The sequence below is a fragment of the Myotis yumanensis genome, unplaced genomic scaffold, assembly GCF_028538775.1.
Source record: "Myotis yumanensis isolate MYYU_CA2020_CCGP unplaced genomic scaffold, mMyoYum1.0.hap1 SCAF_12, whole genome shotgun sequence".
Lineage (NCBI taxonomy): Eukaryota > Metazoa > Chordata > Mammalia > Chiroptera > Vespertilionidae > Myotis > Myotis yumanensis.
Window position 1 is genome coordinate 46818459 of NW_027223763.1, and position 13329 is coordinate 46831787.

Consider the following 13329-nt stretch of genomic DNA (forward strand, 5'->3'; position numbering starts at 1 on the left):
CCAGCTCTAGGAGATTAATTTTATTTTGAGGATGGTAAAATTTGCCACTTCCATTAAGTTCTGATGATCATATTTAGTTTTGCCCTGCCCTTGCAATTAGTTTATAAATTCACCTTCAGATAAAAGCAGTCATAAAATAAAAGAATAACTTGTGCAAAGAACACATGATTCTGTGATTATTTTGAGCATAAAAGACAGAAGTTGTCAATATACTGTGTTTAATGTCTCAGCATTGAGAATGAGGACAGCTGCCCAGTCAAGATCTACAAAATGCACATAAGCTAAGCGACAACAGAGGAAAACTGGGAGTCAATCTAAGAATTTTAGGCAAAAAGAAAAAATATAACGTTATAATTCTGAAGGCTGTGCTACCTGTATAGACTGAACTTATGTATGATACAGAGAATAAATGATGATCTACACAAAAAACTCTGAAAACAATTCAAATATTAAGCAAAATCTGTTTGGGACATATTCTGGGAACTAGTAGGAAAAGCTCCAAGTAGTTAGTAATGAAAATGGAGGGAAGGGGGCAAATTAGAAAATGGTGTAAAATTCAAAAGGTTAACGTACTCTTCTTCACCCTTTTATATCAGCAATAATAAAAATGCAAGTGCAAGCCCTGCAAATAAAGGGCGTATAGATGTTCCTCCTCCCAGGCAAAAACTAAAACCTTCTCAAGAGGCAGGTAAAATTATAGCTGCTTTCTCAACTGTAGCTTAGGCACATTGCAAGAGAGGTCTATTAATGAAGCAGCTATTAATATCTCACATAATACCTTACATATTTATATCCATGAGATTGCTGTAAGAACACTATGTGTATATTAAAAGAAAAAACAGTGTTGTAGCACCTTGTGTAGAATACTTGTTCCTTACCTAAAACTAGTGATACTTACACAATATCTTTGATAAAGAAATCATGAGAATTCTAAATGATAGGCAAAATAGGTATGTTAAGCTTTCTTTAAAACACAAACTGTAGTAAACACGATGTAAAATAAAGCAAGTAATTCAGTGCATCTTAAATTTAGTGACTCTTAAGTCAATCTCAAATGTCTTCAAAAAGGACATTCTTCGCAGTAGCCTCTTGAGGCAGTTTTACAAATGAATAAAATACGTATCCTTTGTCCAATCACCCATTTTCAAATATGTTCATATTAAAATACATATCAAATATATTTTAAAATAGTCCATATTATATTGGCTTGTAGAAAATGACTCATGTATCTGTACTTCAAAAGTTTGGAATTTTCACAGAAAAAAATAGAATTCTTCTTTTTCATATTTGCTCCTATGCTCCATGGGAGATGGCATGAATTCTGGTAACTCTGAAATAAATTGGGCTCATTCTATAGACTGCACAAATATTAATCATTATACATGTCTATCTCTCTTCATATAGAGTAATCCTACAAATAGAAATGTTGATGAAAATTTTGTAACCCAAAGAATATTTTCATTTTATTGGGGGAGGTTTTCACTTAGAATAATCTTACTATATATTCTTTAGTAATATAAATAATATTGCTCCAACTTATACTTTGAATAAGTATGAGAAACTTAAACAAATACAAATTATATTTGTGTAGACTGGTTTGCTTAAAGCGAGGTTCAGAGACTACACAGAGATAAGAAAATGGTTAGAGAATCTTCATATATATGATATACATGTAAAAAGAAATTTTCCCTAGATATACAAGTATCATCCAAAAATTCTCTAATACTAGGAAAAGCAGTAGTCAAAGAGAAACATATATTGTCTTTCATCATTGCAAGAAATGTTGGGAACAGACTGGCAGGATATGCTGAAAACAATGTGGTACATGGTTTTTTAATAAAGAGAGAGCTTGCCCTTGGTTGTTAATAATCTAGCACCCTTGACAAGCACTCAGATTTATTCAAGCAGTTCTTATTTCTGGAGAATGAAAAATCTGTGAATGCTATGAACTGCGACTCCTCACTATACTGCATTGTCAGCAGTCAGGAGGACAGCCTGTGAAATCTAAAGGATTATCTTTTACTTATAAGTAGATCATAGATAGCCCTGGAATAAAGCTACCTAAATTCTAAACAGACTCCTCTTTCAAAAGGATAGGCACTTATGAAAACTCTCCTTGTAATCCATCATTCCCTCGGTACTAAGTGAGCCGCAGGTACATGTCATGCCTCGGAGAGAGTTCCCCTCCTGGAGACCATGTAGCCACTTCTGAGGTGGGATATTCAGAAAGGGATAGGAATAGGGATGCAAAATACCAAGAGGAACTTTAATTACCACAAAAACAAAACTGGAGCCTCCATGATCCCTGGAAGTGCTTTATTAAACATTTACAGAAAATATTTTTGATAGAAAATGGTGTAAAATTCAAAAGGTAAAAAAGGTGCATTGAAAAATTAGGCCTCTTTCTCCTGCCACCCAGTCACCCAATTTCCTTTACAAAATCAACCACCATTAACATTTTCATGTTTATTCTTCTGGAGAGATGTATATACATGCTGTTTTTTATTCAAATGATAGTATGCTATACACACTGCTTTGCATCTTGCTTTTTTCCTTTGAAAATAAATTCTACGTTTGTTCTATATTAGTGCATTTAGACTTGCCTATTCTTTTTAATGGCTGCATAATATTGCACTTTATAGATTATACCATATTTTATTTATTTAGTTCCCTACCAGATATTGAAGTTATAACCAACCTTTTGCATTGAAAACAATGATGCAGTAAATTAGTTCCCTTGTGCACTTATCTCTTCATCCATATGTAAACATGTTTTCTAGGATAAAAACCTTGAAGTAGAATGCATCAAAGGATTCATTAGAATAGGCTAAGAAAATGGGCAGTAAAATTCATTCTCCCTTTCCTATAGTCCTCACCTTTCTGCTCTGAGATAAGAAGATAGATGAACTTATAGGTGCTCAAAGACATATGAACTAACTTACATGTCTCTTAGGAATAAGTCTGGTTATTGTGCTTTGGTAAGTTGGCTGGCACAACTCAGCAGGGGGTTGTACCATGTCTGAAAAGATTTACCTCACAGTGCTCTCGATAAAGACTCTGCAGTGACTTGATATCCTCAAAGGTAGTACCATCTGGCAGAGAAGAGATTTCAACTTCTCCAAACTCTGGGAGTGCTCGAGATGCATCTGTTACCAGGACAACACAACAGAATAAAGCTTTGTGGATGGTGCCAATTACAGATTAATGAAGGAAAGTTTAAGAAAACTAAAAAGGAAAAATAAATAAATAAAAAGATCAGAGGCCCAAAGAGCAAGGGTTTTTTATATTACTACTTGCAAGCAAAACTTGGCAACATCGTTAGCTCAGAATAGAGGGAACATAAAAATTTTGGAGAAACTAAATTTTCACTATTACTATATCACATCATAGTGTCTTTTAATATAAGGCATATATATATATATATATATATATATATATATATATATATATATTTATCAAGTTGCCAGAATCAATTTTGGTTATTTTTACTATTATGTTACTTAAGCATGTAAAAAATCTAGCTTTAAACTCATTATGCTCAAGCTTCCTATATAATTATAAACCAAAAACCTACAAAATAAAGACAAAGAAAACTACAAGAATAACATTAAACTCAACAACATTAACTTGATGTGATGGATGATGCTGTTGTCCTGTATGGAACATGATTGAAGCACTGACTGCTGTGGCACAGGAACTTTTGAGTGTGACACGCTTATACCAACAGGTACTTCCTCATGGCTGGACCTCCCATTACTTCTCTATATTCAAATGGGCTGTGAAATGTTCCTCCACACTGAGCACTGGGACAGCATTTAGCCTTCCCTTGGGATGAAGGCGTAATTTACATAGTAAGTCTGTTCTTTTCTCATAGCTCTTATTAATGCAATACACTTTGGAGTCTGCCTTATCATAAATTCAAATACAAACGTGGAAACTAAATTACAGAACAGTATTCCTTCTTGTCTTCTAGGTGATCCAGAATATGCTTTTATTTTTTTAAAGATAATAGTTGAAATAAAAAGATGAAACAAAAAATTATTCTTCTTGAGAGCTCAAAGGCCCATAAGAATATACCTAAGAATTTTAGTTTGGGAAATGATGCCATAATATTTTCAACTTCTCCAACTTGTCTTTCTCAGAAAGTGCACATAGACACATAAACACATACAGACACATACACACACACACACTCTGACAGCTTCTACTCATCTTGTTTGATCTGCTGTACAGAAATTATGCATGTTCATCACTAAAAGAGCTTTCAATTAAATTAAAGTGCCATTTTTGCACCGTTGGCTATTACAAGAAGATGCAAATGATCAAGTTCCACTTCCTAACTCTTTAAATAAAGAGAAACATGTATATCATCTATGTTTTAAAAAAAAATGAAGTGTTGTGATCTAGTTAAAAGAATAAATTACTTTTTAAAAGCTTATAACTTTTATTCTAATCTGAGGCTGTATGCACATATAACTTTATACATAGAAAATAATTCTTTTTGGAACTTAAGTTGCTACTGAAATATAAAAAACACACAACACAATTTTGATTAAAAAAAAGCCCAATTAATACAAATTCTGAAAAACAATTTCACAGCAAATAGCCTTTAATTTACATACATTTAGAAGTCCTACATAGCTCAAGAGTTTTAAAAATAAGCTTTAGTGAACATGAGAAAATAGAAATGAACTGGAAATGTCATACAATGTGCGTAGTTTCAGCACACAAAAAAGTCTATTTGGTTAACATCTATAATAGAAATCTCACTTGAAGAAAACACTACTATTGTTCTCTTGTCTTCAAAATCCTAAAAGCAACTAATATGCATTACACCTTAACATACCTAAAAACTGTTGATGATGTTGACTTTGGGCAATTACAGTTTGCTCAACAGATGTGCCTGTCTGTTGACCACTTCCTGTGAAACCATCTGCAACCCCATCCACTTTCTGCATAGGCTTGTACCTAAAAATATTAGATGGGAAAAAACAAATAAACCAAATTATTCCTTGCTTTTTTGTACTGCACAAAACTCCCAAGGCATTCAATTTTATCCTGTCTTCTTTAATGTTTCATGATAGTTGGATAGGATTCTTTTCCCTTGACAGTCTCATAAAGCTAAAGTGAAGAAAGTTTCTCAATTGTGAAAAGAAAAAGGGGGAGGGGCTAGGAAGAAGACCCATTTTTGAAAATTCAGAAATCTACCTAAGAAAGAGTTATGAGGCATTTCTTTGGACACCAACGGCAAAGATGCTCCTGGTTATAGTTTTAATGATTTGAATATAACTTTTAATGGCCAATGGGTCAAGGTAGAAACTCTTTAAATATGTTGGGATTTTAATCTAAACAAAGATCTAGGAGGTAGGGCCTGAGAAATGTTGATGAATGGCTTTCAATTTATTAATATCTCTAAAATATGAATCAGCCTATCAACTCTACCATATCTTCTAAAGCCTCCCATGCATCTCAACACATTTGTCTCCCTTAACTCTTCTCCATATTTGCAAACAGAAAAACCCTAAGTATCCGCTTGCAGCAAAATACATGCAAGAATCCATCTATAAGCCTAATTTACCAAATTAAGAAAAAGAAACCCTAAAGTCACCTACAGTTCTGTATTTATCTTTAGGTCCTAGTCATAGAAACTCATGAACTTTGCATACTGCTAAGAAATAAAAAAAAAAGTTTCTGTAGCATGGTAAAGAAGGAAAGCCTGCTTGGAAGACATAAAAAATATATGAAAAACTGGGCGACCCTGCTAGGATAAACAAATACAAAATAAGAAATAAGAAATAAGCATCAGCCCTAGCTGGTTTGGCTCAGTGGATAGAGCATCAGCCTGCTGAATGAAGGGTCCTGGGTTCGATTCTAGTCAAGGGCACATGCCTGGGTTGCGGGCTCCATCCCTAGTAGGGGGCATGCAGGAGGCAGCCAATCAATGATTCTCTCTCATCATTGATGTTTCTATCTCTCTCTCCCTCTCCCTTCCTCTCTGAAATAAATAAAAATATATTTTTAAAAAAGAAAGAAGCATCAACTCTAATTTTTCTTTTTCCAATTTTTTTTAAGATTTAACTTATTTTATTTCATAAATTTAGAAAAACTAAGAAAAAATTGAGATTTATGTCCTAGAGATACCATCATTCACTTTAGGATGTCTGTCCTTCCATTCTTTTTTCCCCCTCATTTCCAACTATACTTATAAACAAAACCACCTCCAGACATTTGACTCTTACATTAATACCATAATGCAAGTGGATCATTAATATGAATATTGTGACTAACAATGTCCATAATACAAGAACAGGATATACTCAAAGATGGATGCATTCTGATAGCAGATATAGAATGAATGGACCTGGTGAAACATCATACAAACTAATGCTTTAGTTGCCTTAAAGAATGATTCAATCTTGAATGTTATTAATTATAACTTAGATAAATGAAACTTCAAAGAAAAATTGCAAAGTCATTCCTAATGATATTTATATTTATTTCTTATATGACAAAAATAAAGTCAGAAGATGAACAGAGTGAAAAAAGGGTACAATACTTCATCCTTATTATCACTTTAGTGATGATTCCACATCACCAAAATGTTGGTTGGTATTTTCTAATGATATAAAAGAACTCAAACATGTTCTTTTATTTAATGGAAAAACCATTGGAAAGTACTTTTCAATTGGTTCATACCAAGAAGTGGCAGAAGGGATAGTAATGTTATGTTCTAGAAATGCTGTTTATGACAAATGGAATTTTTTTCATTTATTTTCCTCCTTAAAAATTATCTTAGCCAGGCAAAAAATCTTTCTGAGGCAAATACTTTGAGTACTTCTGTGGGGAAGTTGCTAACCATTCATTCTGTCTAGAAAATTTGAATGATTTTATCCTTAGTAAATAAATTTAACAGAGTTTCCTGTCCTCATTGAGCCATCTCAGGTGTCATTTGATTTTACCCTCCTTTTATCAGCTATGAAATTTTATATTTTATATAAAATAGGCCAAAATTGCTTAACCATGTTCTTCATTTAAGTTAATTAAGTATGGCATTCATGGAGTTAGTACAAAAGTGGTTAAAGGAATTTGAATTATTTACTCTGAAGAAGAGAAAATGGAAATGTTTCCTATAGAATTCAATATATTAAATTTTAACATAGGATTAGTGAGTAATTATGAGATTTTGCCAAGCTATGCTTCATCAAATTTCCTTTGTCCTTCACAAATGCTTAACGGGCACAAATATCAAGGACAAGTGGAATTTAACCATAAAAGGAAATGACACATTTCTTTCAGTCTGTGAGTTTTCAGAGAATGGATGCTATGTCACAACCTTCTTGCACACAGTACTTAGCAAGCCTGCAAGCTTACAAGTAAAATTATCTGCTCCCTCAGAAAAATGTAGACATGAAAGTTCCTAAGGGAAAGAGAGATTATATTTTTAACAAGCACTCAAAAATCATAATTCATTATAATTAACGCATGATTATACATAATAATAATAATGATATTGAGTGGGAAGCATTGATTATATGTACAGTGTATTACACAGGAGATGAAAAATGCATCAATATTAGCTTATGGGGAAAAAGAAAATTAGTTGGTAAATTCTGGAGAACTGTTGCAGATCAGTACTTAAATAAAAAACTTATATAGGAGATGCAAAGAAGAAAAAAAAGAAAATAGAACTGAGAAATTAGTGTTTTTATTCTAATCATAAAATTAAGGGTAGCAAGGTAAATAGTGGATTAAATGGATCAGGCAAAGATGCACTACGTGTATCCATTCTTGGTTATTCTCTTTATAAGCCAGAGCATTATGTTGTACTTCCTCAGAGAAAGGTATGGGGATAAATTTGGTAGGGGTCTGTGCCATAAAGAATGACATCAAGAAGCACAGGAGTATGGTTTATGTACAAGAGCAGTATTAGTGGGAGCTAAATATGAGACAGCTTCCAGGTAGTGCCAACTTTAGCTTTTCCTGCTTTAACTACTAAATCATGTGGTAGAACAGTGTATTGTCTGGCATTACATTGGTACTTAGAAGGAATTCCTGGAAATCACAAATATTGGACTGAGGAAAGCTAGATGTTCATATTCCTGATGCTCTAAGAAAAAAATCCTATCCCTGCCATCACCTTAGAGGGTTGGGTTTTCCCAGAGGAAGATGGAGTTTAACAGGAAGTCAAGAATAGGAACATTGAAAATAGACTAAACAAATATCTGTGGTAACTGATTCTGCTTGGAAGAAACAGTTATAGATATTACTAGAGGCCCGGTGCACAAATTCGTGCACCAGTGGGGTCCCTCGGCCTGGTCTGTGGGATCGGGCCGAAACTGGCTCTCTGACATTCCCCAAGGGGTCCCAGATTGCAAGAGGGCACTGGCCAGGCCGAGGGACCCCACCGGTGCACAATCAGGGCTGGGGAGGGACATGGGAAGTTGGCCAGTCTGGAGGGACCGCGGGAGGGCTCCAGGGCATGTCTGGCCCATCTCGCTCAGTCCCGATCGGCAGGACCCCAGCAGCAAGCTAACCTACCAGTTGGAGCATCTGCCCCCTGATGGTCCGTGCATGTCATAGCCGACTGGTTGACCAGTCGACTGTCTGCCCCCTGGTGGTCAGTGCATGTCATAGTGAGCAGCTGAGTGGCCTTAGCATATCATTAGCATATTACACTTTGGTTGAAAGGATGACCAGACACTTAGCATATTAGGTATGTCAGTATCTGGGTAGCTTTCCATAAATTTCAAATGATAAACTCATGCTAGGTCAACCCAACAAAATCCTGGGAATGGGGTTTAGGAATTGAATCTTTTAATAAGTTCTGAAATGTTTCTTAAAGAGCCTGCACAGCACCAGCCCATAGGAGCCTCTTGGCCTGATATAAATTCCTTCAGCCCACTTCTGTAGAAGCATATCTCTAACATTAGAGATAAGCCTTTTTTTAATAACTGTCATCAGTTTTCAATAAACTGCATGTGGAATATAAGTAAATACCTCTGAATGTATGGTGAATGCATAAATGAATGCTCAGAGTAACGTATTTCATTTTACATACTATTAATTGATCTTAACATATATCAAATCAATGTAACAAACATTAATTGAGCATTTACTATAGGCATATAGGGGAATGGATTTGAAAAGGCTGCATATAAATAGAATTTTTCCAGCACAGTTTTTTTTTATAATCTATTGATTTACATGATAATTCAACATTCTCTTAACTCTAGTTGAATTTCAACTGACGTCTTAGAATTGAAACAATCATTTTCAGGTTTCCTGTCTCTACCTTTTTCATAAAATTATCGCCATTTAAATTATAAACTGTAAAAACCAGAGGTACTTTTTACTGAAAAAAAATTGTTGAATCCTTTAAAAAACAAAACAGCTTAGTAATCTTTTAAACAACAGAACTCGCTCCCTTTTCCCATTTATTTTACAAGTGCATTATTTTTAGATTAGGCTTCCTTATAGTAGATTCTTAGCACTCCCTAGTTGCCTGTACTCTGAGAAAGACCTGTGCTGCAATATAACGAAGAAACAGCTCTTGGTTTCAAAGTCAGTAAGAGGCAAATGATAATTTTAACAGCTTGCAACTCCATGGGCAATCAGAGCTAAAGTTGTTAATGATTAAGAAATCAAAGAAACTCTAATGCTTTAATAGCTGAGTGCATGCACGAAACCTGTCACTAACACAGAAAATCTGGAAAATTATTAGGAATCTTTCACCATGGGGTTAGTCTTAGCTGTTATTTAGAACTTGGACAGCTATAACTTTACTGTAAAATAATATCTAATTCTGTCAATAATTTCACATGGACAGACACTGGAGGAGTCCAAAGGAAGGCAAAGAACCATTGCATTCAATGAACAGTACCAGGTGGAAGGACTTTCAACAGACTAAATGGAACATTTGGAAAAATACCTTTGAAGTGAAAAATGCAAATGCAAAATCTGAATTGTACAGGCAAATAGAGTCATCATTAATGTAAAACTCTAGACAGTATGCAATCATTTAATTTGCATGAACAAATCTATATACTAAGCTCATAATCAGGGCAAGAGGCTAAAATTTTTTATTGGAATATTGAAATTCTCTTTGGAAATATTGTCCCAGAAAGTGTTTCTATGACTTGAGGTCTGAAATGAACCAAATGATATAAATGTGAACAGATCAGAGAAAATAGTGAATGTTAAGAGTGCCATTTTTTTTTTTTCAGAATAGTAACTAACTCCTTGATGTCACACTGAATATGTCTGTATCTAAATGGATTCCCACATCCACCCTGCTGGTCAATGCGAGTTACTCCGTCTCTTCAATTCTTATTGATGGCTCCTAGAGTATTTGTCTCTTCATTAGATCTACATCTATAATTGGGCAAAGGGAGAAAGAAAATTTTAAATTCAAATGGGGTAGTAGTATTAATTACAGCAGTTCTAGGAAAAATCTGGGAGAGGTGGGGAAAGGAGAAGGTTGAAGCTACTGGCTAAAATGAAAGCTGTGGATCATTCGTTCATTTAACACATATTTGACAATATGCTCAGTGCTCTCTTAGGTGCTGAGGATGAAATGTGCAAAGAGGCAGACAGGGTTCTCTTATTTCATGAATTTCTTCACTGACTCCTCTTAGCATAGATAATTTAGAGTTAACTGTATAGAACTGATTTAGTCATGTTACAAATATGCACGACACTTTCATGACAGCTCTTTTATCTATCGCTGAGCCCTTCTGTTAAACTGATTCTAGACAGATGCCCCCACTCCTTTATTTGGAGAATAACAACCTGACTCCTCCTAATGCCAAGACAGCAACAAAAACAGAAAAGGGCATCTGAGGCTTTATCCAGGAAAAAATAAATTAGTGAGGTTCTTGCATATAGCAAAATTAAATGGGCCTCGGTATCCTTAACAGTAAATAACGATGTACTTGCCCAACAAAATCATGCATACAAAGTGCTTATTGCAGAACGTTTCAAATGTTCAATAAATGCTCATAGAAGAATAAGTGGTGACTCCCAGTATTATCAAACTTTACATTAATTACTATAGCTAATAATTAACTGAATTATGATATTCTGTCTTCAATGGAAAATATCTTTACATTAGGGAGTGCTACAGTGGCACAGTGAAGATTAAATATCTACAAGCTGAGACTCTTTATTTGTCTCCAAAAGCCAAATGCACAGGCACTGATCATCTTCCTACTGAAAACTCCTGCCACCCTCAGCTGCCTCAGAGCAACTTACCAGCCCTAGGTGCTTAGCTCTGAAGGGACTCCAGGGAATTCATAGTCTAGGAAAAGAACTGTAAACTATTAACATCAATCAAAGTTGAAAACCACTGGCCTAGAGGTATAAGAAATGGAAACCACACTTGCCCAATTGCCAGGCTTCATTCTTATCCAAAACAGCCTTATTCTTAAAGAAATATTTTTCTCTAGGGCACCAGTATAATAATGATAATAGCAATTAGTACTTATCTAACACTTGCATATTTCCAGTTATAAGAACACTTTATATACTTTTTTTTTCATTTGAACTTCAAAGCCTTCTGTGAGGTAGTCTATTATTCATTTCCATTTAGCAGATGAAGACATCGAGGTTCAGCGGAGGTTCAGTGAAGTTCCGTCAACACTCTGCAGAAGTGTCAAAGCAGCCTGTACTCGAACCCATACCTCCCAAGGTTAAATACAGGGGCCTTCTCACTTGTCTATGACAAGTAGATGAAGAAAGGTCTTCTAATAACAAAGGTTCTAGTCCTCACTCTCTTCTGAGAAACATGCATGCTTTCACATCTGTCTACAGCCACAGCAAAAGTAGCACTGTTGTACCATCTTTCTAATAGGCCTCTATCTCCCCTTCCCCCGCCCCAGAGCCACAAATGTTCCTTTTTTCACAGGATCCAATTCCTATGGAAAGACCATATGAAGAGGGAGGAAATGACATATTCCCTCACATATTTAGGACATACTAAAGTGTGATTTTTTTCCTTTATTACATATGCAAACATTTTATTACAGGTGTACATTTCTGTTTGGGTTATCTTACCTATTTAAGGTGGAATTCATTTAAGAATAAATACAAGGGAACTGGGTTCTAGTCCTGATTGCTCTATGACCTTGGATAAGTTGTCTACCCTTTATGGACTTCAGTTTTCCCAGCAAGAAGATGAGTTGGACTAGGTGATCTCTTCCCTCCAGCTCTAACATTCTATTATTCTGTGATATCTCTTTTAGATGTGATGGGCATATTTGGTATGCAACTGTTGGTTGTTAAGTATTTGTTGAAGGAATGATAACTGCGGCTTAAATATTTTGAGGAAGGCTACTGGGATCAAACACAGCCAAGCACATTGTCAAAAGCACTTGGCTCTATTCCACCACTTTTATTGCAGGGATTTGGAAGAATAACTAAAATGTATGTGTCAACACCCTCTACGTGCTTCTTTTAAATATTAAAAATAAAACTGCAACAAACATTTTTACTTAGTTTGTAGCTCTAAAAATTACTGATCTCCATTTTGCTCTATAATAATCTAATTTATTTATTGTATAAATTATGGTAAACAATAGTTTATGGGTGAATTCCCTTGGAAGCTAAAGATTACCACATGTGAGCATGTAAGTTATTTTCACATAAAAGATTTTCAGCAGAAGGTATTAAAAAACAACTATTATACAGTCTTCTGCTTCTTTAACCAGGGTACATTACCTCCTCTTGATCACCTATAATTCCATCAATTAGCCAGTTATTAAACTGTGTTAGACTAGATTCTGGTCACTAGAGTGATACTCAAAGGACCTACTGGAGTGCAGCCTGCTGTGTTAAATAACCCAAAGCAAATAGAAGACCCTTGTCTACTTCTATTTCCTCTTGCCTGCTTTTGTATCTCACGATTTTATGTGAATCAAGTGGGCTCTAATCTGCTTCTATATTTTAGGTAAATAGCTTGAGAACGGCTTCATCTTCTCAAGTAAGCTAAACTACAGGCTCTGTGACACCTGTTTTTCAATCAGAAGCTATTTCCTTTTATTTCTTGACTCATAGCTATGTTCTTTATGGTGGTATTGCTGGAAATGTGATTTATAGATAAGTGGAATTTTCCTTTACTACCTTATCAAATAGTCAAATGAAATACCATATGTAAAGGAGATCTAACAATTATAAAGGAATACAAAACAGCGATCAGATCATTATTTCTGCTGCAACTACTATGATTCCAAACTTATCAGAAAAATGACTTCTAAAACTTCCCTTTTATTTGACAAAATAATCACTGAATATACTTGAATTTTCTTAATATAAGAATACGTGAAACGCACATTT

General features: G+C 34.8%; 1 protein-coding gene across 5 annotated transcripts in view; it reads right to left on the reverse strand.

Moving 5' to 3' along the window:
* Positions 1–13329, reverse strand: part of RFX3 (regulatory factor X3) — a 287064-nt gene that overhangs the window by 46357 nt on the left and 227378 nt on the right. For all 5 annotated transcript variants that reach the window (XM_070431589.1, XM_070431586.1, XM_070431587.1 and 2 more), the window contains 2 exons: positions 4847–4968; positions 3034–3146 (listed from right to left, as the gene is read on the reverse strand). In XM_070431589.1, the coding sequence (XP_070287690.1) occupies positions 3034–3146; positions 4847–4968 (235 nt within the window). The remainder of the gene's footprint in view (positions 1–3033; positions 3147–4846; positions 4969–13329) is intronic.